This window comes from Pelecanus crispus, chromosome 20 (genome assembly GCF_030463565.1).
Source record: "Pelecanus crispus isolate bPelCri1 chromosome 20, bPelCri1.pri, whole genome shotgun sequence".
Classification (NCBI taxonomy): domain Eukaryota; kingdom Metazoa; phylum Chordata; class Aves; order Pelecaniformes; family Pelecanidae; genus Pelecanus; species Pelecanus crispus.
This window is the reverse complement of record NC_134662.1, coordinates 2144673-2171918: the sequence shown is the minus strand read 5'-3', so window position 1 is coordinate 2171918 and position 27246 is coordinate 2144673. Positions and strand designations below refer to the sequence as shown.

The following is a 27246-nucleotide window of genomic DNA, read 5'->3' as shown; positions in this document are numbered from 1 at the left end:
TTTTAGGATTAAATATCTGCTACGGAGCGGAATTGGGGTATGTAGCCACAATATGGTAATTTGGGGCAATAAATTCAGCTATGTGCTAAATAGAGCGATTCAACTCACCTTCGCTGTCAAACAGCCCGTTCACTCCAGGGATAATGATCTCCTTCCGGGCAATAAACTGGAGAAGGCAGAAGCCAGTACTGCAAGGGGCTGGTGCGAGTCTCTGCACTGCTAAGGAGAGGCCAGGAAAAAGACCTTGACCCCAGCGCTCGGATGATACGACTTTCTCACCACCACCCACACCTCTGCTCTCCGTTCCCTTCCTTAGAAAATGAGAATAATGGCAGCACCTTTGGTAAACGCTTAGCAGGCATCTGTAAGAGTACAAACCACAGCGTGCCACTGTCGCGCCAGTCCCCAGCACAGGGGATGAGCTTCGTCCGTAAACATGCTGTTCTTTTAAGGAAAAAACAACATGTGGTGGGAGACTTTGGAGGAAAATAAGAGATTTCGCCATTTCCCTCTGCCAGATAACTCCGGTTACCTAGGAACAGACACACTTCTCTAACATGGCCAGTTCTTCTCATCAAGCACAGGATGAGCATTTATTGTCTTGTGATCAGGAGAAAAACACAAACAAAAACCAGAACTCCACAAGTGACATGAAACATCGCACACATACACGCCACGTGATGCCAAACAAACCCAGGAGCCAGGTCCAGGTTAATGGTGTTAAGAAGTCTTAGAAATCTAATGTAAACATTTAAAAACATACAGAGGAGTCCAAAAAAATAAGTCATGGTAGTTCAGGCAGCGTGTTGAGTCAACTTTCTGGAATTACGGTTTCTGGCATCAAGGAGGATGGAGGGGGGATGAGAGATGGCAGATCCCATCCAGAGAGGTTCGTTTAAGCTCTGTAGAGATCTCAGGCAGTGTATGCTAATGGATCACGATTTCGGTGTCTGGCTCCGACCGTTTTGGTGGCCGGGCTCCTAAGTACCCCCTTCTCCTTGCATCAAGCATTTTGACTGCTTCAAAACAGTCCCCAGGAAAAGAAAAAAAAAAAAAGAAAAAAAAGAGAAGCAGGATGCGGAGTCCCCGGCAGTGCTTCTCCTCTTGGTTCCTTTGAGATCTCCAACCTGACGCACTAAAAAAGGACAGGCACCAATTGCTTTTGAAAAACGTTGGCAAGAGGCTGAGGATGGCGAGAGGCAGGGCTGGAGGGAGCGTGGTACACAGGTGCACCGTGTTCTGGCTTCCGAGTGCGGCAAACCTCGCATTCGGCCCCATTAACCATCCCTCACTCCCCCGTAGTGCAATCGTATTTCCAGGGAGTTAATCGACAGGCAGTTCTTTTATCACTCTCTGATGCAAGCGACAAAGAACACTTAAAATTACACTTGACACAAGACAAAGGCACCTAAAAGCTTGACAACGCGATCAGGTTGTGTTCTGTTACGAAGGCTTCAAGCGTTCATACTTATAAGCACATTGCACACTCGCACGAAAAAAAAAAAAAAACCCTCGTGTTCAGAGCACGTTAAATATCCCAGACCCAGCAAAAGGCTGGTTCTGCAGTGGGGCGTCAGTGTTGCTTGTAAATGGAAATTCAGGGAGGCTCTGCCTTCCGATTTGTGTTGGCTTTCGCTTTGGCCCTAGTAACAAAGGTGTCATGCAGACTCCAAGCTGTACTTCACTTTGTATTTAGAGTTTGACACAGGAAAAGTTAATAGAGCAAATGGGAAGTTCTGCAGGGGTAATGTGGAAGGAAGAGTTCTCCTTCGTGAACTAGTATTTTATTAGATAAGGCACATGTAGAGACAGTTTTCAAAAGATCACTTGCAAATCAATTCCACCTAGCTAGGACCACCTCCCTGTCCCTTTCCAGGAGCCAATTTTGTTTCCCAGTTACTCAGTGTGAATTTGGGGTGACTCCACTCACACCGTAACATCTCTGGCATCCCATCTGCCAGCCGGCCAAGCCGGGCAGGCTCTGGGGCTGATCCTCGGGGTCCCCAACACCTCCCAAGTCTCTGCAGTGGAGCACTCCGTCCTTCACAGGATCATCGGCCAAAACTTTCAGGGCCGAAGACTTTGAACACTCACTCCCTATAAAAATATTGGGAACTGACCTCCCAGTTTTGACAGGTTTGAAAAAATTCACAGCAGGCTGTTGAGGGAGAAGAAAAAACTGCAGCCTCTGCTGCTTGGATCACCGAGGACACAGGGGAATTGCACGGCTTAGGCTACAGGAGTCCTGATGTGCATGCACAGAATGGAGATGAAGGACGAGACGGATGCTAGCTCTCAGGGAAAACAACCCCTCCCAACAGCCTTATCCTCTCTTTAGCCGATTCTTGGAGAAAGGCAAAAATCTCTCCCTGCTCATACATGGAAGGAAAGTGCTGCTGGCTCCACAGACGCAGACCAGGTCTGCGCAGCTAACATCAGTTACGAGGACTAAGAAGCTCTCCTTGGTCTACCAGACCCCACTGCATAATGTTTGAGTTTCAACTACATCGGTAGAAGGCAGAATTAAAACTCTTCATTGTAATACAATTACTCCCAAGCCACACTGGGGCCCCAGCACCGAGATCAGTAGTTACCTTGCATCTGGCTTCTGGCTGGGAGCCCAAGAAAAAAGGGTGTCCCAAGAGGGCACGGCGTGTCTAGTAGGGCATTTCTTGGGTCAGCACAAAACCTGGATGCCACGTCAGTGGAAGTGAGATGGCGTAGAGATCTTGTGCTGCCTACCTGTAACAGGGTGAACATCACCCGGGTAGCCAGGTCCAAAGCCCAGTGTCAGCAAGCTTTTCAAATAGTTTCCAGTGGGCTTTGAATCAGGCTTTTAGCGAGCCATCATTAACCAAATGAGATGAATCTGCACCTTTGAAGCACACAGATTCAGCAAAAGCTTTTGGCAGCAGGGAAAGCAAGACTTCTAGCATAAGAATAGTCCCAGCCAGACAAAAGAGGACTCTTGTGGACTTCACATCTGAACAACACTCACCCACAGCAAGTACCGTTATCTAAAGGATTCTTCACCAGAGCGCGCAAGAAATGAGGCTGTAGGTTTTACAAATACCTTCAATATCACTAGTAGCAAATAATTTAGGCGCTGCATTTCCCTTAGAGTGAAAAATTTCAGATTATTCTTCCAGGACAGTAAACACCAGTTGCTACTACTGCTCTGATTGCGTTTGTTAGAATTACAGGTGACTTGGCGGTGTGCTGTGCATGTGGTGAAAACTAAGCAGCGAGGCAGGAGAAGGAGCAATCGCGGTGGAGTTTGCCGTTGTACGGAAGTCAGCCTTTTTCACATATGGTCGTGAGAGGATTCCCTCAAGCAAGGGCAGTGAACGGTGGGTTCCTCAGTCTGCAACGAGGCAAATACTGGTAACTGGTAACAACGCAAACAAAAAACTTTCCGATAAGGCCGTGCAGAGCTCTGGAGGTGGCAAGGGCTGATAGCACATTATCTTCTGCAGTGATGAGGAGACAAAAACCAAAAAAGTCCCCAAGATGACTGGGGTGCTTGGGGGGAATGCAAATGATCTTTTCAAATAACAATAATAAAAAGACCAAAAAGAAGAGAATCCAGGCAGTTTGCAGCTATTGCTGCTTAAGGCCATTGGTTTCCCGGGGGATAGTTGGGCACTGTGGGATACTCTGGCAGGCTGTTCCCAGAAAAATTGCTGTACTGGGCCTCCCTGCTGGGGGGGTTCCTCCATGTGCCGCTGTTCCACTCGTCCTGAGCTTTCTGAAAGCTTCCACCAGCCCCTCGGTAGATTTTATGTACCTAATGGATGAAAGAGAGAACAAGAAGAAAGTCAGCAGCGGGTATCCACACCTCTTCCTCAGAAGAGCTATTAGTCACTTTGGTACCGTATTGTGTATTTGTTTCTCTCTCTGTAAGAAGCTATATTTCTAAGGGACAAAAGCACTAAAAATGTAATAATACAGTGAATGGAGGTACAAATACATAATAATCAACCCAACACTCGAACCCATTTCAGCCACATGTCTGGGATTCAGGTTGGGGATCCCACAGCAAGGCAGCCAACCCAGGCCAGCGGGCTGAAACCTCTGTAAAACTGTCACTGCTGCTTCAGCAGGGCTTCTGTCTTCTCTCCTCCTCTGCCGTCAGTCTACTGAAGCTTTCCAGACAGTCCTACCTCCAAATCCTCCTTTCTGCAGAGAACCGAGGAGCGCTTCCCATCCTGCCACCCAGTCCCCACTGCAGGCCACCTCAAGATGCTTCACCTTTACCATCAATGACCAACCCAATGAGCAATGAAGCTTGCTTCAGGTGACATAAAGGAACATCACCATATGAAATGGTGACAACATCCAGCCCCAGCTGTCTTCTGTTATCTGGATTTGTCCTCTAGATATTCTGAGACACCCCAGCTGACTACACTATAAAACCTCTAAAAGCAGTGATGCCTTACAGTGGCTGCTAAGCTGCCTGTTCACATTATTGCGATATGAAGTGCGGATACTCCAAGTCAGAGAGACATCTGAAGCACCTACCCTTAAAATGCAGATGAGCATCGCGACTGCTGATATTGTAAACATAATGGCAGGAAACAGCATGAACACAGCAGCTGCAACATTGGTGCTAAAGAAAGTAACGGCTGCCAACCATCCGCTGGAAGAAACAGAAAGAAAGAAACGTTATCGTTACAGCTCTCTTTTTTAAGTGTCCTTATTATCAGAAAAACTGTTTACTCACACCCAAAAATTACAAGGAAGCTTTAAAGCTCTTGAAAATGAAAAGAACAATGGACAGAATTAAACGCAGCTCAGGCAGGTATTTCCCCAAGACCTCAAATCTCGCTTGCCAGCATGCCTCGCTAATCCAGTCTCAGACCTTTAGGGGACAGCCAGCTGCACAGACTTTGGGAAGAGAAAATTTATTCCCAAGGTGCTTTTGGTTGTGCAGAGGTTGGGCATCTAGAGATCAGACCTGGGGACGGGGAACATGAGGGTCCTATGATTTACACCGCATCTCTGTGCCTTTGATGGCAACAACCAGGCAGGGCAACCGGAGAGCATCAGCAGTTAAGAAAACAAAATGCTATACGGAGTGCTAGGACTTTCTATTATTTGTAGTTTCAGCAGGAATTGCTCTCTAGTCTCTAGAGACAGAAAGTTAAAATGCCAAGCAATTAGAACATAACCAGGGACAGACAGTAAAATGCTCCCATTTATTTTAGGACAACTCTCACAATACTTGCTCTATAGGCCAACAGTGAGTCATCAGGCACTGCTCACCATGTGCTGTGAATAATTTGAGGGCAATGCTAAGACAGGATCAGATTAATCTTAAAACTGGCTGGTTAAATGGTAAAAAAGAAATGGATATTGTAGGACGGTGCTAAAAAGAACAAGCAAGTGAAGACATCTGACTTCTGCCAATACAGCAATGAAAACAGAACTGTGTACTACTCCAAGAGCAGATATAATTATGCCACAGAGGAAAACAGAAAGCTTCTTCCACTCCACCCTGTACAGACTCCCACCAGTTTCTCAAAAGTTCATAGAAACAGCCCATGAAACTCTCAGGCATGGGAGCCGGGTGCTCAGCTGTAAGACTGTAGGAGCATCCTGCTTACCAAGCTCCCCATCCGGAGAAACCAATCGCCTGCAGGATAGTGAGAATAAACTGCGCGCCAAAGACGAAGAAAAAGGCCATAAAATTAAACGAGCTGTCCGACCTGTGAAGGAAGAGAGGAAGTTAGGGGGAGACCGGCACCTCGCGTTGCTTCACACTGATGTTTGACCCCATCACGCACAAACCCCCAAATGTGGTGTCTCAGAAGAGATCCCTCTACACCTACGTACTCTGAAGGCTGCTCCTCTTCCCCTGGCACCGAAAGCATGCAGATCCATGAATCATCAGCACCTAATCTCGTCCAATAAGCCTGGCTCCTGCAATTGCTCTACCAAAGTAATTGCATATATGATGACACATGAGGATAGGCAGTCTCCGGCAGAACAGAGCGTGCCTGAATCATTTCTCTGACCAAACATCTGAAGACAGCACAGCCTGACACCTGTGCAGCTCAGCCACTGGCAAGGAGGCACAAGGGGGCCTGAACACTGGCAGGCAGAGTTTGCCCATACGCTAGAAGTGATCACTGAGCATGAGAATTCCAGCTGGGAATGTCTCAGTGGCTGCTCGTCATCACGTTTACACGCCCGCAGTTAATAATCCAGTGCTGGGACATAATAAGAGGAAAAACAGCCACAAGAGAAGTGGGTGGTACCCTGTCTGGGGAAATGCAGAAGCATGCTTTCGCATCTTTGCGGGCTCTACATCTCCAGGATGTATAGGTTGAGAGGGTCCTGAATATATGAGGTCCTTTAATTTATGCAGGTATACCAGGCAGCATGAATACGATCCCAAACAAGAAGGCTGACCAGACAGTCATCTCCGCCATGGGTGCTCTGGGGCACAGCACTGTCCTGCCCAAGCTTTGGCTCTGCCGCAGAACTGCAGCAGAACATCTTCATCCCATTAAACCAGCTAAGTCGATGAGCCAGTCTCTCACTGTAAGCCCAGGCACATCTAAAACTCCCCAAACTATCATTTTTAATGATACAAATGATTCCCATTCTCTCAGAAACTCAAAGGGCCCATGATTTACAGAACAGATTTACAAAAAACACTTCAGTTGCTTATGAGGCATCTTGGTGCAAGGGAGAGTTTACAAAAGAGCTCCAGTCATCCCCAGCTCCTGCTCAAACTCTGAAAGTATTTAATGTTTATTAGTACTATAATTCTAGCCTCTAATGCCTACAGAGGAGATGAGGGAGGCAGGACCCCAGGCTCTGGCGAGGTCAACGGTGGGGACCCTGGCTTGTCTGAGACAAGTGGAAAAGCCTCCAGCCAGACCCCTGCTGCTCTCAGCCACGTGTGTTGGTGCGGTTGTCTTTCACCTTTCGGAAGATGGCCACAGAGATGCTGTGAAAGAAATTTGCCATCCCTGAGTATCCTCACAATCCCACCCTTCAAATATCACCTCAGAGTACAGCAATGTGAAAGAAATACTTTAAACAGGGACTGTTCACAGCACTGCCTATCATAATCCAATTAACAAGGATCAGGCTCGAAGCTGAGCCTTCAAACAGCCTCTTGCAACCACGACCTGAAAGGGCTGGAGGAGTCTTTATTTGAAAGGATCTGTGGGAATTAGTGAGGATACACAGAAAAGGTGATTTCTGATCCAGCTTTCTGGTGTAGATTTGCAACAGCTTTGCCCTAGCGCCAAAGCTCTGCAGCTAATTTAATTTTGGATGCAGATGTATGACGAAGGTTTTACGAAAGCATCTTCGCAGTACATGATGCCAATATTGAAAGGTTGCCTCTTCCCAGAACAATCATAGTAAGCGGGTCTGACCTCGCTTTCTTGAGTCATGACTAGCTGCTATCCCACAAGAAACAGTGCTGCCCCATTGCAGCGTTTTTCAAGCCCCTTCTACAACCCATGTCAAAGTCAACAATATCGGGGCTTGCCAGTCTGTCCCTAGGGCTTATTCTTTTTTTAACCATAGAAGTCCTTACACAGAGTAACCTCAGGGACCTTTCAGTATTCAGTTGCATAAACACATACAAACAACATTAAAGAAATAATTAGAAACGGTCCTTGTGAAGCCCAGAGGAGGTCAACGGGGAGGAGTAATTTTTCCCAGACTTCGGAATGGAAACTGCTCTTTGAACAGAGCTCTAGCCGGCACTCGGAGGCCCTTGGGCTTCTAAACTAGGGATGGAGACAAAACCCCAGCCCCAGAGGGCAAGAGTTCAGAGCTAGTATTTTCATGTCTTTTAAAATTTTCAGATGAATCCAAGCCAGTGGCCTTCCGTTTCCATCAGAACTAATCCTCTCCCGTACTCCACGAAGTAGTCACTGATGTTTTAAGCACCACCGGTGCATTAACTGCCCAGTGTTGTTAGTACACAAAACATAAATTCGGAAGAGCATTTAAACAACTAATTTAGCATGTGCTAAACAGATAGGACCCCACCTGCCAACTCCCATTTCTATCAGCTGCTTTTGCTGTTATCTAAACCAGCTCATCACAGAATCTGGTGAGTCATCAAAATCCAGAGTATTCTGGTAATGGGGAACCAGAACGAGCTTCACCTTCAGAGTCCAAATCCCTGACTGGTGTGTGGGGTCTGCTGGTGACCCGCAGCGTGGCACGGGACAGGTCCCTCCCCTCCTCTGCGCCTCCTCTCCCTGCATCAAGCTGGAAAATGCTTGGGACCTTCACAGCTCCGGCAAGCATTATGCATTAATGTCTGAATAACGCCTCGTGATCCACAGCAAGCAGGAGGAAATGCAAATGATTATTAATTAAAGTGAAAATGTAGGATGGCTTTAAATATTTGTGGAGTTTCAGAAGGACTCGCTCCAGGCAATGGCTTTTATCTAAAAAGCAAAGCAGCCAAGCTCTCAAGTATCTAGAGACAAAAAAACCAAAGAGTTCTCAAAAACTAATAACTTAATGGTCTTCCATCAAAATAAGCCTCAATGAAGCTTTACCAAACTGGTATCTATCTTAATGCTACACTGATATGAGGGTGCTGCTGAGCTTGAGATATTTAAGCAAAATATGAATTTCATCCTCATGGAAGTGGCAAACTACTCACTGCTGCTCACCTCCAATCCTAGGCAGGTGACCCTCCGTCCTACATCTAGTATTTAAAAGTAGCCACATTCTTCTTCATTTCGGAAGTGAACAAGACATTCAGACATCAAGTCCTTAACCTTTATCCCAGACAGATAGATCTCCATAGGAGCATTCCCCAGTAACACACATCTCTCCCAAGGGAAACCAAAACGAAACCGCCCCATGGGCTTCTACTTACCGAAAGGCTTTGTACGCAGGTCGGAACCAGCAGATGTAGCCGCAGGGACTGAAGAGGATAAGCCAGAGGATGGCCAAACCAAAATTGACCCCATAGCCGCCTCCAATCCACCACGCCAGGCACGCAATTACATTCACTACTAGCGTGATGCAGTAAACTGTAAAGAGGGCAGAGGAAAGAACGTAAGATTGTGCAGTTTCACGTCTTCACGCAAAAAGGAAACAAACACCCGCTATCATAATAGGAAGGGTCCACGCTGCAGTGGGAAACTCCAGCCCAGTAATGCAGCCGCTCCAAGCGAGTCGCAGGTTCCTGCATGACCCCCGGAGCCGGCCGCACAGCCACGTCCATCTCCAGAGGCAGCGCTGCAGCAGAGGGACGAGGAAACGCTTTTGGGACCTGCCAAAGGATGGAGAGCTGGGTAGCAACCGGTGCGGCCAATGCGAGACTCAGGCCAGTATTATTATGATTTACGAGCAAGGTTCAGTTCCCATTTGTAGCAAAACCCCTTTGTGAGAGGAGAGGGGTGTAAACCACTGCCCTGCACCCAGCCTCAGTACGACTCTGGTCTCCACGCTTGCTGAGGCTGCTGCGGGAGCTATTACAGAGCCAGCACAGCGCCTTGCGGGCTCGCTCGCTCTGCTTCCCTGGGCCTCTGAGGAAGCCTGGAAGTTAGCTTCAGGGCTTGTAAGTGCTGCCTTGAGCGAGGGGATAAGCAAACTCCAATGAGGCTGAAAACACAGGGCCGCAGGGGTGGCTTAAAAGCCTTTTCACATCCCTGTTCCTGCCACTTGGATAAAAAGGAACAGTTGACAAGGGCCCCCAGAGCGCACCACAGCTGCGCTAAGTAGATGTGCACGAAGTGACGCTGCTCCCCGCCTTCCCTGAAGCTCAGCATCACCACAAAGGGGGCCGCACGCTTCCTAGCTTTCGCAGGCTGAGCTCAGCCCCCATGCCAGGGGCTCCCCGCTTCCCTCCACGCGCTCCCCTCAATGCTCCAGGGACTCCCTGCAGCTGTCCTCGCGTCCCCTCAGGCTCTGCCAGTGTGGAAGAGGCTTAGCGCAATTACAAGCTCCTATTTTGGAAAACAGGTGGCAACTCTTAAAAAACTTTGTGGTAACCTGTATCAATTAGCACAGATGAAGAGAAATGAGAAGGTGGAGGGTCCAAACACAACAGACCCTTCAGTACCGCCTGGTGATGGGCTCACAGTAACACTCTGGACCCTGGCCTCGCTTATTCAGTCAAAATGAAATCCCTGAATTTTTCTTCACCCGTGTAAGTGCACACACCCTGCCCATTCCGTGCTTCACTACAGGCGGTGGCTCTGCAGCACGCCTGCGCGTCACCGGCTCGGTCCTCTGATGCCCAACGCCAGTCTGGCCTCTCCTTCTGACTCTTCTCTCTCCTCCTCTTGGCACAGACCCGCCTGCCTCCAGGCAGCCCAGGGGCTGCTGAACAGCTACAAAGTTTTGTGGTTGTAAAATAATATTGACAACACAGTCGGGAGAATCTAGCGTGGAAAGCATCCGAACCCAGCTGCTGCTTCTGACATACAAATTACATGAGAGCTAAAATAAAACACTGTTTTACTACGAAGAAAATTTCTTCTGAGTAGCTAACAAGACTTTATACGCAATGGTTTGGGTGTATCTTAATGTTGGGAGGAAGAAAGAATTTTAATTACTTAAATTTCATTTATACAGTAATTAGCTGTACTTCTTTAGATTTTTATTTTCAGAAGTCATTTATTCTCCAAAAGTTACTTAATTAAAAAAATCCCACCAAGCCAAGAGCACCTATAAAGTTTTAAGGAACTTCTGGTTCTCCCTGCACGTCAGGTAGGAGTTTGTTCTCCAGTAGTGGGAGCTCTGGTACAGGTTTCCCCAAATCACCCTCCACCTTAATAAAATGTTCACATCCAATTAAAGTAATGAGCATTCGACCTTCTAGCGATGACTTTTGTGTTTCTATTTTTAACACCGGCCTTTTTCTTGTTTACCACCCTACGTGTGTCTCTCTCCATCCCATCCCCAAAAGTCAGGGAGACCCCAAAAGAAAGCGTGCTGCCGATGGAAATGTGAAACTCCTGGTGAAAATGCCAGGTCTCCTCAGCCGTGCCTAGACTAGTTGCCCGAATGGCTGGCGCCCTTCCAGCCTGCGTGAACTTGAATGAGGGGCGCTTTGTTTAGGAAGAGTCGCAGACAAAGGCAGCTTTACAGCACGCAACATTTAACCGGTTAGTCTGAAGGGACAAGCAGTTTCTTCAGGCAAGAAAATTACAGAGCTCATTTCAGCATCTCTAAATAACGAAAGAACAATGGAGTGATAGATTATGCTATTATTTATGCACACAAATCTCTCTCATACACACATCCTATGCATCTGGAATAAAAGCCATGCCACCAAATGCATATCTGGCAGAAAACAAGCTTTTCTTCAGTGAGAAGGGTAAATAGGATGACAAGCATTTGGGGAAAAAAAGATAAGCAAGGCGAAAAGATTTTTAATCTTCCAAAGCATTCCCTGTGGTTCTCTAGGCCTGCCACACCATTTTTCATCCGATTTCATTCCTCGGAGAAAAATGGTCAATTTTCATTACTGGCTTTTGAATGGCTAAGCCAGAAAACACAAGCCCAGAGCCAGGAGGTCTGTTCATACAGAATATCAGCAAATCACCAGCTGTGACCAAGAGGATCGGCACCCTTCTCCAGCAGGACGGGGAATGTTCTGCGGGCTACGGATAGCTAAGGAAGAGACAGTGTATGGCTAGAAGACACTGCTTTGATTGGGAAGGGAAATCTGTGGATGGCACAAACAAGGGGGAATTTTAGCCTTCCTATAGCGAGGTGGGGAGACAGGTAGCAAGCAAACGAGCCACATTTATTTTCTTGCCTAAAATTCTCCTATTCATCTTAGTTTAGGTGAATTGGGAATTACTTTAAGAGGGCTATTTTGGGGAGCAAAACATCACTTGACATCAATAAAGGTATCAAATGTGGCCTACTTTTTTCCTCCTCAAATTTACTAGTAGACTTTTCTAGCACTGATACTCTCTCCTTTCTTCAACAGCAGCTCTGCAGCAAAGATTTAAGGCACAGCAGCTTAAAATTTGGGCATACAGCTATTATTACAGTATTCTAAGATGAATCATTGCTTTTCATCAACTAATTGCATCAAAACTTTAAAGCATGTAAGTCATTGAGATCTATGCTGTTTCAGTACACACATATGTTTTCCCAGCACAGGTTTCTTATTCAACTTACAGATCCATACGTGGTAGATTCTCTTCACCAGAGCCTGATAATCGATGGGAATTTCATCAGCAAAATTCTGGTAGAAACATGGTTTCAGAGGGATAAACTTGGGGAGCGGTGGGAAGTTATTCACCTTTTCTACAACGCAGAACACAGATATTAGCTGAATGCAGAAACATTCTCATATGGCTGAGCAAGCGTAATATCCTCCACACCTTCCCAATACACACCTGTGGACCCCTAGGTCGAGGGGACTCACAGGAATCAAAAGAGGAAACCATCGCCAGCTCTGGCCATTCACGTTACTCACTGCAGCGCGTTCATCCTCACCCTGGACACCAAACATGTTGTTCCCCTTCCTCAGCAGTGGACATGAAATTTAAACTAGCACATGCAAGGCTCAGAGCGAGGAATAGGAACAAGCTAATAAGCAACACGTGGCTTTGATACCTTTACATATCAGTGTAAAGTTGCATGAAAGGCGCTGCAAGACAAAAAAAAACCTTAAAATAAGCTCCAGGATGAGGTTCCCCAGGAAGAGGGGAGAGGCCAGCAACATCTGGGGGAAACAGGCTGCACAGAGGTTTTTAGTTACAACCCCTCAGAAAACCAAAGCGAAGAGGAAAGGCTGGTGATTGTCCAGACAAGCAGATTTACCTTCAGACACAAGCTCGGAGTAGGTGGGCTTGCTGGCGCATGGATCAGGCCTTAGGACCTGTAGTAGATACGTCCCTGTGACAGTAAGGAAGGGTGCCTTTGGAAAGCACCTCTCAAACTAGAATTTAGTACTCAGATATCATCCAGTTCAGGGAAGTCAAGTCAGATGTCAGGGATGATTTTGTTGTGACAAGACTCATGAACGTACCCTTTTTTCTTTAAAAGTCAAGTTTTTCCTGTAAGGTTAACCCCCAGAGGGAAAAAAAAAAAAAAAAAAGCTTTGCATTTTTGCATTCAGATACAATAAATCAGCAAATGCTGACAAATGCGATATGGTGAAGAAAACCTTACCTTGGGAAAAAATTATGTTTTAAAATCAAATAATTAAATGCCTAAATCCTCCGTATTTAAGCCACTCTCAGCTTCTAGACAGATGCACAAATTTGTCTATGTATATATGTGTGTGCCTGGATGTGCATTTCTACATGTCTGGGAATGTTTGCTTTTGCCTCCCAGCACTGATTAAAGTTTGATTCCAGGGCATTGTGACTAATTGTCTCTAGTCCACTTCAGCCCCAGTAAACAGAATTAAAAACAACCAGAGGAAGAGATGAAGAATGTCCTGGGAAAACCTCCAAATGGCACAGAAGACGAGAGGAAATGTCTGAACAGGAACTGTCAGCACAAGAGTTCCCCTTCTCTTGCCATTATCTCTGTGTGAGAAGACATTTCACAGGAGCAGCTTCTTAGCTTCACTTGAAGGTTGGCAGGGAAGAGTCTAAAGCTGTAAGCCATGCTTTAGGAAAGAAAAGGCTTTACTTCATGCAAAGAAAAGGCATATTTTCACGCAGAAAATATGGCAAGGATAACGCCCACTGTGAGTACATCAGAATTAAATATGGAATAATGTCTGAAGTCACCAGCCCAACTTGACTTTTCAGTAGACTTTTCCTTATAAAAACAAACATTAAGTCTTCTGCCCCTCCTCACCCATCTCCTCTAAATGCATTTTATTACATTCATTCAGATGCCCCCTAAAGCTGGTATTAGTTACTGGTTAACACCTACTGCTGACCCCATCACATGGAGTGCTGATGTCCCGTGGCTGCTTTCAAAGTCCATAGGAATTTGGACTTCTTAGCACTAATTATTTGTTTGCTGTAAACACCTAATGGGCTTTCTCCTGGACAGTCTGTCTCAGCAGCCTACAAAGGGACGTAACAGTGCGGGATCAGAGGAAAGGAAGGGGGCACAGCTTTTAAAGCTAAAGAGACAGCTCTCTAGGGAAGTCAGTAAGATGAAGATTAACCAACCACAGTAAAAGCAGATTCTCTAACAATCTTTTTTTTTTTGAGGGATAAGGAAAATTTTGTTCTGTCCCTCTTCAACAGCTGAAGCTGCAGATAGTTACTTTGATTCTGCTCTTTTCCAGTTTTTCTCTCCTACAGTATAGATCTGTCATGGGCAATAGAGCTGCTGCCAGCCTCTAGTGCAGAATTCCCCAAATAGTGGGGCCAAAACCAACTGGCCTGCTGGGCACCAGCCACTGCAGTTCGTTATTCTTCAAGCTTACAAAATGCTCCAAGTACTTACACAACTGTTTGCCAGGTACACAAAGATTGGGATTACACCTCTTCTCTGTTGCTGCTCCGCTGCAAGCAGCCAGATGACCACTTTCTCCCACCCAGAGACCCTGCAGTTTTCAACTGTTCTGGGTCACTTCCAAGAACAGACAAAAGAAATCAAATTAAAACATCCCCTTTTATGTCTGACTGCATAGCTTGGAGTGCTACAGAACTCCCATCAAGGCTAGGATCAACGCATTAGATCAGCAAGCACAAGCCGTGCTTTCAAAAACCAAACTGTATTCCCAATGAACAGCAGCTGTGTGCAAGTCCTGGACTTTTTCTTATCTTAAAAAAGTTGGGAGGAATTTTTTTACTAATTTCACTACAACTAAAATTAAGATGTATTAATATCAATAGTAGAGCTACAGATGCTATGGAAAGCTGTTTAGCCTCTGTAAAGAAGGAATTATTCTCATGTACTTTAGTACCTGGAGAGCTTTAGCGATCCCAGGAAGGGAGGCATGTCGCATACCTGACACATTACAGCCATCACAGCACACTGAAAAACATTCTCTGAAACCATTCTTCTCCCTGCATTGCCATATTTGAGGTGCTCTTACCTGCCATTTCTACGAGTAGTGTTTCTCGGTGAAGTTTCAGACAGACAGCAACAGATCTATCAGAGACAGAAAATCAGGTCAGCACATGTCACCACCCAGCACCCAAAGAATCTCCTGGAACTGGGAGTATCTCTGGTACAGTTTGACAGACTGCAAGCCCAAGGTTCCCACTACAAACTACTCATCTCCAATTGCCCAAAGTAGGCACGCTGGAACCTTACGGAAAGGATCACAATTTCTCCTTGTATACATGAAGCTCCACCTGGTAGCATCTCATTCAGCACAACCCCACTGTCAACCACTTTTAAGGCTGGTATTATTCAGCAGCAAACGAATGTGCTCGTAGCGGTACCTGGCAAAGGCTGAGGATGCTCAGAGAGCCACTGCCAGAACACGTGTAGCTTCCAGCTGCAGCCAGGCAACAACCTGAGACAGACAGCTCTGGTTGGGACCCAGCAAAGCGCACACATCAGAAGACAAATTTGTACGAGCTCACCAGACTTAATGCCTTATTTAGGTGTTGAGATGATTTATTGGCTTCTGGCTCTCTGTGGACCTTCCCAAATGCTGAAACAAACAGATAATCACTGTTAGCTGGGAAGTAAACTGCTGTTAAAAAAAAAAATTCAGCTGGTACACAAACCCCAACATCCCTCATTATTTTAATAATTCTGCACAACCCTTCTTAAAACGCAGATTCATTCTTCCTGTTACTGCCATTGAACATGACCGTAGTACTGGAAGAATCAAATCCTGCCAAGTTTACTCAGCATCAGCCGTGTTGCTGATTTTGGCAGAACTGATCACACAGATGAAAGCCGCAGAGAGATCTGTGCTGAGCTTTGATTCTACCCCTTCTTTGTTAAGGATAAAAACACCGTGTGCCCCTACCTGCAAATCCCAGAATGGAAACACAGAACACCACCAAACAACCCTCTAAACCAGCACTGCAGGGTCTGATAAGAGTTATCAAGAATGAAGGCAGCCTAGACTAAAAACTGCCCTTACAAAAACACAACAAACACCACATGCTGCTGCCGGCACCGACAGCAACCGCAGCGCCGAGGTCGGAATAGCTGTGTTGTATCCAAAGCCCTCGGGATTCACAGCTGCTCGTTTCCCTTTTCTGCACCTCTGTGCTGTCCTCCTGCGTGCCCTGTGGATGCTCTGGAGGTTGCAGAGTTTACAACGGCACGCTTATTCTGTTGGGGTTCCGTTTCCTTTCCTTTTTTAATTGAGCTACTCTCGCACAGTCCTTGGTGGAGACAACAGCACTCTGATAAGAAGCGGGACCTGTACAGGCAGCTAATTCCTCCTACACGTAGAGATGCAGTTATATACAAGCTTAACTATGTCTACACTGAGGAGAACATATTATTTCGCTTGTACCAGTCTAAAGAAAGCAACAGAGTGTGGACAGGAAAGCTACGGCAGTCTGAGCTGCTCAGGGCTGGGACTCCCTGGTGAAAGGCTCGCACAAGGGGCCCCATCGCAGCTGAAGCCTCCGGGCTTTCCCACAATACAGACATTACCCAGTGTCTGACAGGCGTTTTATAACTTATGATTTAGAAATGGAAGCATTTTGCTTTGCCTTTTTAAAATGTGTGAATAGAAAATAAAGTATGAAGACAGTTAAGAATACAATGAAAACTTCACCCCACCCATTTGCAGCTGCTCCCAGCTCAGATCCCTAAATTTGGGGGGAAGAGCAAATGACACATGAACACCAGTTATGCCAAGGCACTGAGAAAAGAATCTTTCACTGAAAGATGAGCAAACATGTAAGGTCCTTCTTCAGAAGAGGATTATTTAGTTCATGTGCTTAGTGCCACTGTGTTACAGCTGCAGAGTGGTGGGAGGTGTCAGCCTGTCTGCTGGAAAAGGAACCAGAAGGAAAGGCCGAGCGGGACATTCCTGGCTTGACGGAGGCATCCTGGCCAAACAGCAGCTCTCCTGTGCCCTCCCTTCTCAAGGAGACAACCGTGGTGCTGTCGAGTGGCTTTAACTCAAAGAAAGAAATAAAAAACCAAAGCAAGCAGCATTCCGGTGATGCACTCCCTTCTCATCCTACCCAGCTGTTCTCATTTACCTGCCCACTTCCTAATAAATCTCAGCCACGGTTTAATGCTTTGAAGACAGAGGACATTATCACGTAAAGAAGCTACAACAGAAACTACTGAATATTCCTCTCTTCATCAACCTTTGCTTTTATGAGTAATCTCACAGAAGTTCCTGGGACAACAACTGTAATTTCCCTACAGAAAGATGTGTTTTGGAACCGCAAAGTGGCATTAAGAACATTTCTTTCTGCAAGGACAAGCGCATATGACCAAGTTTTACACTGAATAATCATTCCTGAAATGCGTTGACCTTCCACTGGTTCAGCCGCACCAAGACTCCAGCCTGGCTTCCGGTGAAAGGAACGGGAGCTTTCCCCACGGACACTGCGGTGGGGTGACCCTGGCTGGATGGCACCTGCCCACCAAAGCCGCTCTGTCGCTGCGCTGCTCGACTGGGCAGGGGAGAGAAAATGTAACGAAAAGCTCGTGGGTCGAGATAAGGACAGGGAGATCACTCAGCAGCTACCGTCATGGGCAAAACAGGCTCGACTTGGGGGAAATCAGTTTAATTTATTGCCCATCAAAACTGAGTAGGGTAATGAGAAATAAACCCAAATCTTAAAACACCTTCCCCCAACCCCTCCCTTCTTCCCAGGCTCAACTTCACTCCTGATTTTCTCTCCCTCCTCCCCCCGAGTGGCGCAGGGGGACGGGGAATGGGGGTCGCAGTCCATCACACGTCCTCTCTGCCGCTCCTTCCTCCTCAGGGGAGGGCTCCTCACACTCCTCCCCTGCTCCAGCGTGGGGTCTCTCCCACGGCACAGTCCTCCAGGAACTGCTCCAACATTCCCACGGGCTGCAGCTCTTCACGCACTGCTCCAGCGTGGGTGGGTGCAGCCCTTCGGGAGCAGGGTGGGTCCCCCGCGGGGTCACAAGTCACAGAATCACAGAATGCTTTGGGTGGGCAGGGCCCTTCAGAGCCCACCCAGCCCAGCCCCTGCAGTGCCAGGGACAGCTTTAACCAGCCCAGGGTGCTCACAGCCCCGTCCAACCTGGCCTGGGATGGTTCTGGGGATGGAGCCTTCATCACCTCTCTGGGCAACCCCTTCCAGTGCCTCACCACCCTCACTGTAAAAAATTCCTTCCTTATGCCTAGTCTAAATCTATTCTTTAGTTTAAATCCATTATTCCTGTCCTGTCACAACAGGCCTTGCTAAAAAGCTTGCCCCCACCCTTCCTATCGGCCCCTCTCAGCGCTGCCAGGCCGCACTCAGGCCTCCCCGCAGCCCCCTCCTCTCCAGGCTGAGCACCCCCAGCCCCCCCAGCCTGGCCCCGCAGCAGAGGGGCTCCGGCCCTCGGGGCATTTCTGTGGCCTCCCCTGGCCCCGCTCCAGCAGCTCCGTGTCCTTGTGCTGAGGGCCCAGAGCTGGGCGCAGGGCTGCAGGGGGGTCTGCCCAGAGCGGGGCAGAGGGGCAGCATCCCCTCCCTCGCCCCGCTGCCCACGCTGTGGGGATGCAGCCCAGCCCTGCCAGCAAACCTGCTCCAGCCTGGGCTCCTCTCTCCACGGGGCCTCAGGCCCTGCCAGCAGCAGGGTCCCAGCCTCCTCCGGGCATCCTGCTCCCATCCGGGATCCCTGCTCCCCCGGGGGCCTCCATGGGTGCAGGGCACAGCTGCCTCGCCATGGGCTGCACCGGGGTGCAGGGGAATCCCTGCTCCGCGCCTGGAGCACCTCCTGCCCTCCTGCACTGACCTGGGGGGCTGCCTCGCACAGACTCTCACTCCAGCTGCAGTTTGTGTCCCACTGTGTTTGGTTTTGTTGGTTTTTTTTTTCCCCCCTTCTTAACTATGTTATCCCAGAGGTGCTGCCACCATCGCTGATGGGCTTGGCCTTGGCCAGCGGCGGGTCTGTCTTGGAGCCGGCTGGCACTGGCTCTATCAGACATAGGGAAGCTTCTAGCAGCTTCTCCCAGAAGCCACCCCTGCAGCCCCCCTGCTACCAAAACCTTGCCACACAAACCCAACACACACACCTATGGCAGCAAGCTCAAACCTTTCATGAACTCAGACTCCAGGACCCAACCCAATATTTTTGTTCAGTGCTCTGAGATCCACTTGCACAGGAGTCACTGTTTTCGTACCTCCCCAGCTCACCGCTCAATTTGGGCAGGATTCCTGCAAAGTCTTAATTGCAGGGTCTCAGACGTACAGTCAGCAAAAAAATCTTGTGTCTAATAAGTGATGACATTGCTTAGCTCGGACAGCCAGTGGCTAAAAATCCTTTAGGGGGAAAATTTCACTGTGCAGCCTAAACAACCTCAAATCAAGCTCCAGTTGCAAGATCCATAAGGAAATAGATTCGCAGCAAATACAGATAAACAGGTACATAAACAGGCACCATCCAACCATGCGTGAATTTGTGCAAGGTAACAACACCCATAAATAAGCTCTCTAATCACCAGCACATTTTCAGTTTAATTGGGAATAGACAAAACCCAACATCCTGCACTCCGCTGCAGAGATTTCTTCATATATAATCCACTCTTTGTGGAGGGAAGAAAAAACCACACATGCTAAGGAAACCATGGTGTGAAGTGAACTTCCTTTTTCCACTGTGCTCATCTGCGGTCAACGAATAACTCCCAAGATTACAGTCCAACGCACATGACTCACAGAGCCCACTGGAAACAGTCGGAGCTTTTCTTCACCAGTGTTTCAAAGACAAAAATGGCCTGTGTCAGTTTAAGGGACAGCATTTTCCTTTTAAACCAAGACACGTATGCAAGCAACACTGTTTTTCTAGGTGAACAACATGATCACTTCGAATGTGACTTTAGTGCGAAACACGTTTCACCGTCTCAGATTAGGGAAAATTTTGTGAAGGAACACCTGTGGCAATCTGCTTGAGGCACATTATATGACTGCATGTACGTTGCTATTCAGTTCCCTTGTTTATTCCGCCTATATTACAGTAAATATTTTTAAAAGTTTCCCTTATTTCTCACTACTTTTTTCTCCAAAAAGAGAGAAAGGCAGTAGGGGAAATAAATAAAGGACAGGCCAAAAGAGGAGTGCTGACAGGGGGGTGGGAAAGCTAAATTTATTCCTGCTTTGCCATAAACCCACCTGGTAACCTGGAGCAAGTCCCCTAAGACCAGATTCAGAGAACAGCGGCTCCTCTCGTGCCATCTGCAGAGGTCCCAACCAAACCCAAAGAGCCCAGCATCCTAAGCTTTCCATCCAGCAAAATTCACCAGCTTCTGAAGTCTTGCTTTAGGATATTTTCTGTACTACTTTTATATTTTCATTCCAATATGTTGACTGTAGCGAGGCTAAGAGCTTCTATGCAGATCTGTACTCAAGGGTTTAATCTAGAGTACTTTGCCGAAAGCAAATCGAGGGGCAGGATCTGTACATAACAGCAACGGCAGAACTTGCCAACGCTCCCTCGTAAGATAACGATTTAATGATTAGAGCACAAGGAGAATGAGAAGACCTGGGCACCACGCACATCTCCTGAAAGTGGTTCAAGCTCACCCCTCTGGTGAGGGCTATCACCAGAGACCAGGCTTTTGGAAGTCACTTCACGCTGCAAGCCAGCAGACCCCAGACATTTTGGAAGAACAAATGTCCTAAAAGCAAGGGCAGCCCGCAGGGATCTGGGAGATGCGGATCTGAAACCATCAGGCTTGGCAGGGAATCACTGCAGCCTCCAGTGTTCCCGAGACAAGCGAATGCCTTGCTCGTATGCCTCTCCAGTTGTATTTAAAAAGAAAGTGGTGACTCTGCACTGGTTTTAAGAGAAAAGGCTGGGTTTGAGCCTCATTCAGATGCCCGTCTCTTATCAGAAATTTCCCAGAGAGCCCAAAGCAGCAGAGGTCACTCTGCAAGGCACCAAAATGCTTGGCTCAGCTTTATGAACCTCGACTTTGTGTAGCTGATACAGTTTGTATTTGTGTTTCCTCTCTCGCCACACGCTGCCAACCCTCACGGAGCGGGACACTGTCCCTTCAGCGACGCCAGCGTAATGCTTGCAGTGCCGTGCTTTAAATTAGATGAGGCGACAAAACCAGCCAAAAAAGTAATTCCAAAAGCCACCCAGCACGACCAGTGAGAACGGGGAAACTGTTTATGGCAGCACCGCCGCTGCGAAAATGCACAGGGAACAATAAAGTTAGCAAGGGTTAGCCTCCTCCCATGTCAGTCCGACAGACAGCTCCAAGTTACCGGAGCCTCTTGGGAATGCCTGGCTGTACCGGGCATTTTGCTGCCCACTTTCCCCCTCACCTCCCATCCTGGAGCTGGTGAGAAAGCACAATCAGAAGCAATTCCCCTTGGGTCTCTCCCAGCCTCTTTACACAGCCATATCTACTACCTCAGCAGATGAGCAGAAGCCTTAGTTTAGGTACTACGGAACCCACAGCAGAGAAATATTAACTTCAGTATGACCACTTCCAGAAGTAAAGCTTGGCTGCATAGGGTCAGAGTCGCAGAAGGCTCAAGAGCAAGGGAGAAAAGCACAGGAACACGCGTGTTCAGGGCACAAGCTTTTTTCACCGCGTGTCACCTATTTGGACTGGCCTCATGGAGAAGACCTGGGCTGCAGGCAGTAGCAACAACATTAATTGGCCCAGAATAACACTGAAAAGCAGATAAATTAATCTATCAATTACCTGCTTAATTTCTAAGCTAATGCTCTCTTTATCACAGGGTCAGAGAAGAGTTTCTTGAGCTAGTTAACACTCACAGAAAAGTTAAGGCAGAGAGGGGGAAATAAAATTACAATGTCCGTGTGCTGCCTCTATCAAGGGCAGCATATGAAAGAGCTGTTACCCAAACCACGTGTCAAAAAGCTTCACCCTCGCTCCTCAGTCCCTGGAGGATCACACACCCGACCTCCCGCAGCAGGAGCTGTGCCCCGGCCTGCGCCCCCCCTGCCCCGAGCACATCGGCCGCAGCCCCTCGGCCTGCCCTGCGCTCCCCCGGGAGCCCCCAAGTGCCGGCCCGGGCAGTGTCCCGGCCGCTGGCCCCACACGGCCACGGCAGAAAGCAGCCATGAGAGGAAAATCCCCAAGCACCCCTCTGGGAGGGGATGGGGGGCACAGCCGGGGTGCTCGTGCTCCTTGTGGGTCAGGAGCAGCCTCGATACCCCTGGCACTGAGCTCCACGGGGGGCACGGGACCCCCTCGCCGCTCTCCGCTGAGGCTGCCTCCGGCACCGCCTGCACACGCTGCCCCCGATAGCTGCTCCCACCGGAGCTGACCCCAATCCCTCCCCCTGCCAGGGCTGACCCCGATTCCTCCCCACACACGCGCCATCCCCCCAGGCCTGTCCCCAATACCGCCCCAAGCACAGGCTCCCCCCTGCCCCCACCACCTCCATCGCTGTTGTCCCCAGGGCTGTCCCCAACACTGCCCCAAGCACAGGCTCCCCCCCACCCCCATTACCTCCATCGCTGCTGTCCCCAAACCTGTCCCCAACACCGTCCCAAGCACAGGCTCCCCCACACCCCCCCCACCGTCCCCATTACCCCCATCACTGTTGTCCCCAGGGCTGTCCCCAATACCACCCCAAGCACAGGGTCCCCCACACCCCCATTACCTCCATCGCTGCTGTCCCCAAACCTGTCCCCAACACTGCCCCAAGCACAGGCTCCCCCACACCCCCTCCGTTGCCCCCACCACCCCCATCGCTGCTGTCCCCAAACCTGTCCCCCACACCGCCCCAAGCACAGGCTCCCCCCCTGCCCCCCCCACCCCCATCGCTGTTGTCCCCAGGGCTGTCCCCAACACCGCCCAAGCACAGGCTCCCCCCCCCCGCCCCCATTACCCCCATCGCTGCTGTCCCCAAACCTGTCCCCAACACCGCCCCAAGCACAGGCTCCCCCCCCCCCGCCCCCATTACCCCCATCGCTGCTGTCCCCAAACCTGTCCCCAACACCGCCCCAAGCACAGGCTCCCCCCCCGCCCCCACCCCCCCCATCGCTGCTGTCCCCGGGGCTGTCCCCGCTGCCCCCTCTCTGTCGTCCCCCTCCCCGGGCACCCCCGCTGCCCCACCGCCAGCCCCCGGGCAGGCCCCGCTGCACCCCCAGGGCCGAGGCAGTCCTGTCACCGCGCCCGCCCGACCCCGCCGGGGCCGGGCCCGCCGCCCCGCGAGTCCCCGAGGCCGCCGGCGCTCCCGCCCGGCCGGCGCTGCCTCCCGACCCCCAGCTCCCCGCCCAGGCTGTCCCCTCCGCCCGCCGGCCCCGCCCCGCTGCCCCCCGGCCCGGCCCGGCCCTGGTCCCGTCCCCCCCGCGGCCCCGGCCCGGCGCTCACCGTGCCCACCTCACGGCGCAGCGGCCGGGACGCCGCTCCCCCGGGCCCGCCGCGGGGCGCGCTGGGAAAGAGAGTCCTGGCCACGGCGGCGGCCGCGGCGGCCCCGGCGGCGGGGACTACACTTCCCGGCGTGCCCCGCGGCACGCCCGCCGCTCGTCACGTGGGGCCGGCCGCCTGGCGGCGCGTGGGCCTTGGCGCGGCCGAGGCCGCTACGGGGGCCGGGAGGGACAGAAGAGTCCGGGGCGCGGGGGCCTCGGCCGGGTCCCGGTCCCCGTCCCCGGCGGGGAGGCTTTGCCGCCCCGAGGGAGCGGGTTTGGCACAGCCCGTCCACCTGACGGGTGCGTGGCCGGGGCGGGGGGGCGCGGAGGGCCCCTGACGGCTGGAGGAGCCTCAGCGGTGGCGCCCGGGCCGAGGAGAGGCCACCGCGGGCGGGGAGCAGCGGGCGGCAAGGCCCCGCCGTGTGCGGGGCTGGGTGCCCCCCGCCCTCACCCCTTCGCGAGCGTCACGAACCCCCGCAGAGGTGCGAGGAGCGGCCGCCCACCCGCGCAGGCCGCGCGTCGCTCTTGGCGGCGGCGTCTTTTCAGAGAAACGTGGCGGGTTTGGGCCGGGGCCTTCGTGGCGTGCCCCTCCTGGCAGCACCCCGCAGCAGCCACGCCAGCGCCGGAGCTGGCTCGGAGGCACCGGCGGGCTCCGTCTCCAAACGGCGATGCGGCATCCAGCCCTCAGCTCGGCCCCGCCGCGCATCGCCACGCTTCGGTCGCTGGGTCAGGCGCGACGGCTGACGGGCGACGGCTGGATTCGGGACGCGGGGCTGTGTGAGGAGAGTGCTGTTGTAACATCTGTCGCTAAATGCTGATTTCGCTTCTGATTAAGTCAGGTAAATCAGCAGCGGCAGCAACGGAGCTGGTGCCCGGCGCTTGCGTGACTTACCCCCTTCTGCTGTTCAGCCAAACGGGGTGGTGAGGTTGAACAGACCCCTCTGAAATCTCTGGTGTACGGGGAAGCCCCTACCCAGCCACACTGATTTATACACTTTGTGGATTTATACGCTTTTGTTTGGTTCTGTAGCTCCTTAACTCCTTCCTTACGCTGCATTAGACTCCTTAACATGGCACCAGTCCACCTCCAAGGTACCAGCTCGATATAAATGCTGTTAAGTTGGCCGTATATAAACCCTACTCTACTTTAAAACCATTTGCAAGCCCTGGGACTGTGGTTTCTGTAAGCTCGGCACTCCCAGCTCCGCCTGCTATCCCGACTCATCCCTCTTAACGCTTAGCTGTACAAATGCCGAGGCCTTCGCACCCCTGGTCTGCAAAGTTGCCCTAAAACACAGGTCTTGTGGCTCATTGCCTGCGTGCGGCCCCTGCTCCAGGCCCCTGCCCAGCTTTGCTGGGGATCGCGCCCCAAAGCGGGCGCAGGCAGTGCCAGCTGGGCCAATAGTTTTGGGGAGGGAAGGATCAGGCCTCCTGCCTCCATCGATCTAGAAGCATCACAAGACACGCAGGGAATATTTTAGCTGTAAACCAGTAGAGGTCACTCCGCCCCGGTAAATCCAGTGCTGCTGGAGACCTTGGGCCACCAGTAAGAGGGAGAGCGCTTACTGGGGGAATGCGGGACGGGCAGCGGGGTGGCAGAGCCCGGGATGGGGGCACGGAGTCACCCTCGCACCGGCAGCTGAAGGCGTTCGGGCTCCCGGGGCCCCCGCAGCCCGTCCTCCGCTGGCCCCCGCAGCTGCAGGTGCTGACGCTCCTCTCGCCAATTCCCGGCATCTCCCCGGGAACTGAAAGGCCATGTTTCATCAAAGTGTTTTGTTTAAAGACTGGCTCTTTGCAAGGAATTTTTAAATGGATTTCCCATGCTTTTATTTATTTTTTTCAGAAAGAAAAAAAAAAAAAGAAGAAACATGATTTTTGTGGAAAAAGACATCTTTTTAAAAATGAAAACCAAAGAGACGTGCCAGTGTGTTGCAATTTGGCAGGGCTGTGGGCCACTCCAGCTCCAGCTGGTCCCTGCATGTCACACGCTGGACACGGCAATTCCCCGCAGCCCCGGCTGCCCCAGCTCCGCTCCCTCCCTCTCCAAATGGGATGCTGACCCTTCCCCATGTTCCCACGGGCCATGCCATGTTTCTGGCTGTTCCTGGCTCTCGGTAGCTGCCAGGTTTTATCCTGCAATATATAAGCTCTGCAGGTGGAAACACGCAGGAGGACGCGTGCTGCCTCCTGGGAATGGCAGAGTGGTAGCGGCTCGGGAGCCGGTGAGGGGAGAGCCCACCCTGGGATTTACTGACCCCGCTGGTACAAGGATCCCTTTTCATTATTTTGCTCTGCTCCACAGGTCAACCGCTGCTGCCAGGGAACACAACTGCTCTGGATTTGCACAGGGAGCAGGGAGCGTGCACCGAGGTGAGATTTTCAGGGCAAGCGGAAGGGGGAAATGATGAGATTTGCACACTTGATAGCCAGCGATACCTTTGAACCGTCTGCATGCTGACGGAGAAGAATCCTTGCATCTGAGTCCTTGTATCCAGCACATGTATCCCTTCCTTCCCTCCTAGGACTGAGTACTGTTTGAAAATTAATCCGCGTACCCCCTGCCCTGAAACGCGTCCCCAGTACAGGCAGATGCGGTCGCTGTCCTCAGCCTGGCGGTGTTTGAACCAAGCTCTCCCAGGTGCAGCCCCTTCCCAGATCTCGGGATCCTTCCCAGTGTGCTCCTAGCTTGGAGTGACCCAACAATACCTTACAACAGCTAAAAATCTGGCTTTGTGGCCAAATCCTGCGCTGGATCGGGGCTTCTGGTACAGCTTGGTCCTGAGCCCGCTGAAGAAATGAAGGGCTTTTCCGTGACTTTGAGGACTTTGCTTCCAGTCTCACCCTTCGCTAAAACTTGGAACCACAGTCACTATTTCCAACGTTATTATTTTTTTTTAACCTCGTAAACCAGTCTTTATTTTTCTCCCTGTAAATTTTGTGCAATATACATCTATATACCTATAGAATACACCTCAATAAAAAGTTTTTCGTCCATACATTATATTACTTTTTATTTAATGTCATGAAAAATTCAGACAACGCTTTTGTCCTTAAATAAACATTTCTCCCTCCCCTGCCCTCCCTTCCTAGCTGACTGGTCTGAAAGAGGAAATTTTATTTAGTTATTTTCTTTTCTTTAAAAAAATAGAAATTACAATCTTACAAGACAGAACATTCAATGAGAACAGAAGCATGTTCCTAAATCTAAAAAGTAAAACATTTCCGTAAAACCTGTCGGTATCTACAGGTAGGTGTGTGTGGAGGGTGGTAAATGGAAAAAAATGTTTTCCATTTCTTCCTGTCATTCATATAGATAAAAAATAACATAAAACCAACTGAAACTTTATATATTTTTCTCTTTTGCACCAACATTCACAAGAATATATATTATATATATATTATCCATTTTTATACACAGTGTGAGGGTTCTGGAGGTGGAAATGCACACTCAGCTAAACTGCCAGAGCAAACAAACAAACACAAAAATTCATCTTCATCTGGAAAAGAGCAATCCCTCACGGCTCAGGTCACCCCGCTCAAGGGAACCGCTGCCGAGGTCTGTTTGAAAATAAAGCGGCAAAACGTCTCTTGGCCAGTGGGATGGGAACATCTCCGAGACGCCGAAGACGGAGCATCAAAGCACGTCAGGGGGCTCGGGGCTCCCGTGCATCACCTCCGCTGGCCGCACGCGGCTCCGGTGCAGGGGAGAGCGGAAATCTCCCTTTTTCAGGCATTTCTACCCAGGCTTTTTCGTTCGCCCTTTCCCTACAAGCTCGATGGCTGGCTCTGCCAAGCCGCCGCTCTTGGTGGCACAGAGGGAGCAGGAGCGACCTTGGCACAGCCCCCGCGCGTTTGGGCGAGCCGAAAGCA

General features: G+C 50.2%; 1 protein-coding gene across 3 annotated transcripts; it reads right to left on the bottom strand.

Annotated features, from left to right (window-relative positions):
* Positions 1–560: 560 nt before the first annotated feature.
* Positions 561–23370, bottom strand: SCAMP4 (secretory carrier membrane protein 4). 3 transcript variants are annotated; one of them, XM_075723606.1, is made up of 8 exons: positions 23348–23370; positions 15465–15535; positions 14969–15024; positions 12133–12261; positions 8867–9023; positions 5607–5708; positions 4522–4639; positions 561–3787 (listed from the first exon to the last, which is right to left on the bottom strand). In XM_075723606.1, the coding sequence occupies exons 3-8, from the start codon at positions 14973–14975 to the stop codon at positions 3611–3613; spliced, it is 690 nt and encodes a 229-aa protein (XP_075579721.1). In that variant the 5' UTR covers positions 14976–15024; positions 15465–15535; positions 23348–23370; the 3' UTR covers positions 561–3610. The 3 variants fall into 3 exon arrangements, with proteins under 3 accessions (XP_075579721.1, XP_075579720.1, XP_009487886.2); XM_075723605.1 differs by having other exon boundaries at positions 23339–23366; XM_009489611.2 differs by lacking the exons at positions 15465–15535; positions 23348–23370 and adding an exon at positions 15321–15333.
* Positions 23371–27246: the final 3876 nt, after the last annotated feature.

Coding starts and splice junctions, on each gene's coding strand:
- SCAMP4 (XM_075723606.1), bottom strand. Junction 4,640..5,606: donor TTCTCCGGATGGGGAGCTTG/GTAAGCAGGATG, acceptor TGTTTCTTCCAG/CGGATGGTTGGCAGCCGTTA. Junction 3,788..4,521: donor TGCTCATCTGCATTTTAAGG/GTAGGTGCTTCA, acceptor TTCATCCATTAG/GTACATAAAATCTACCGAGG.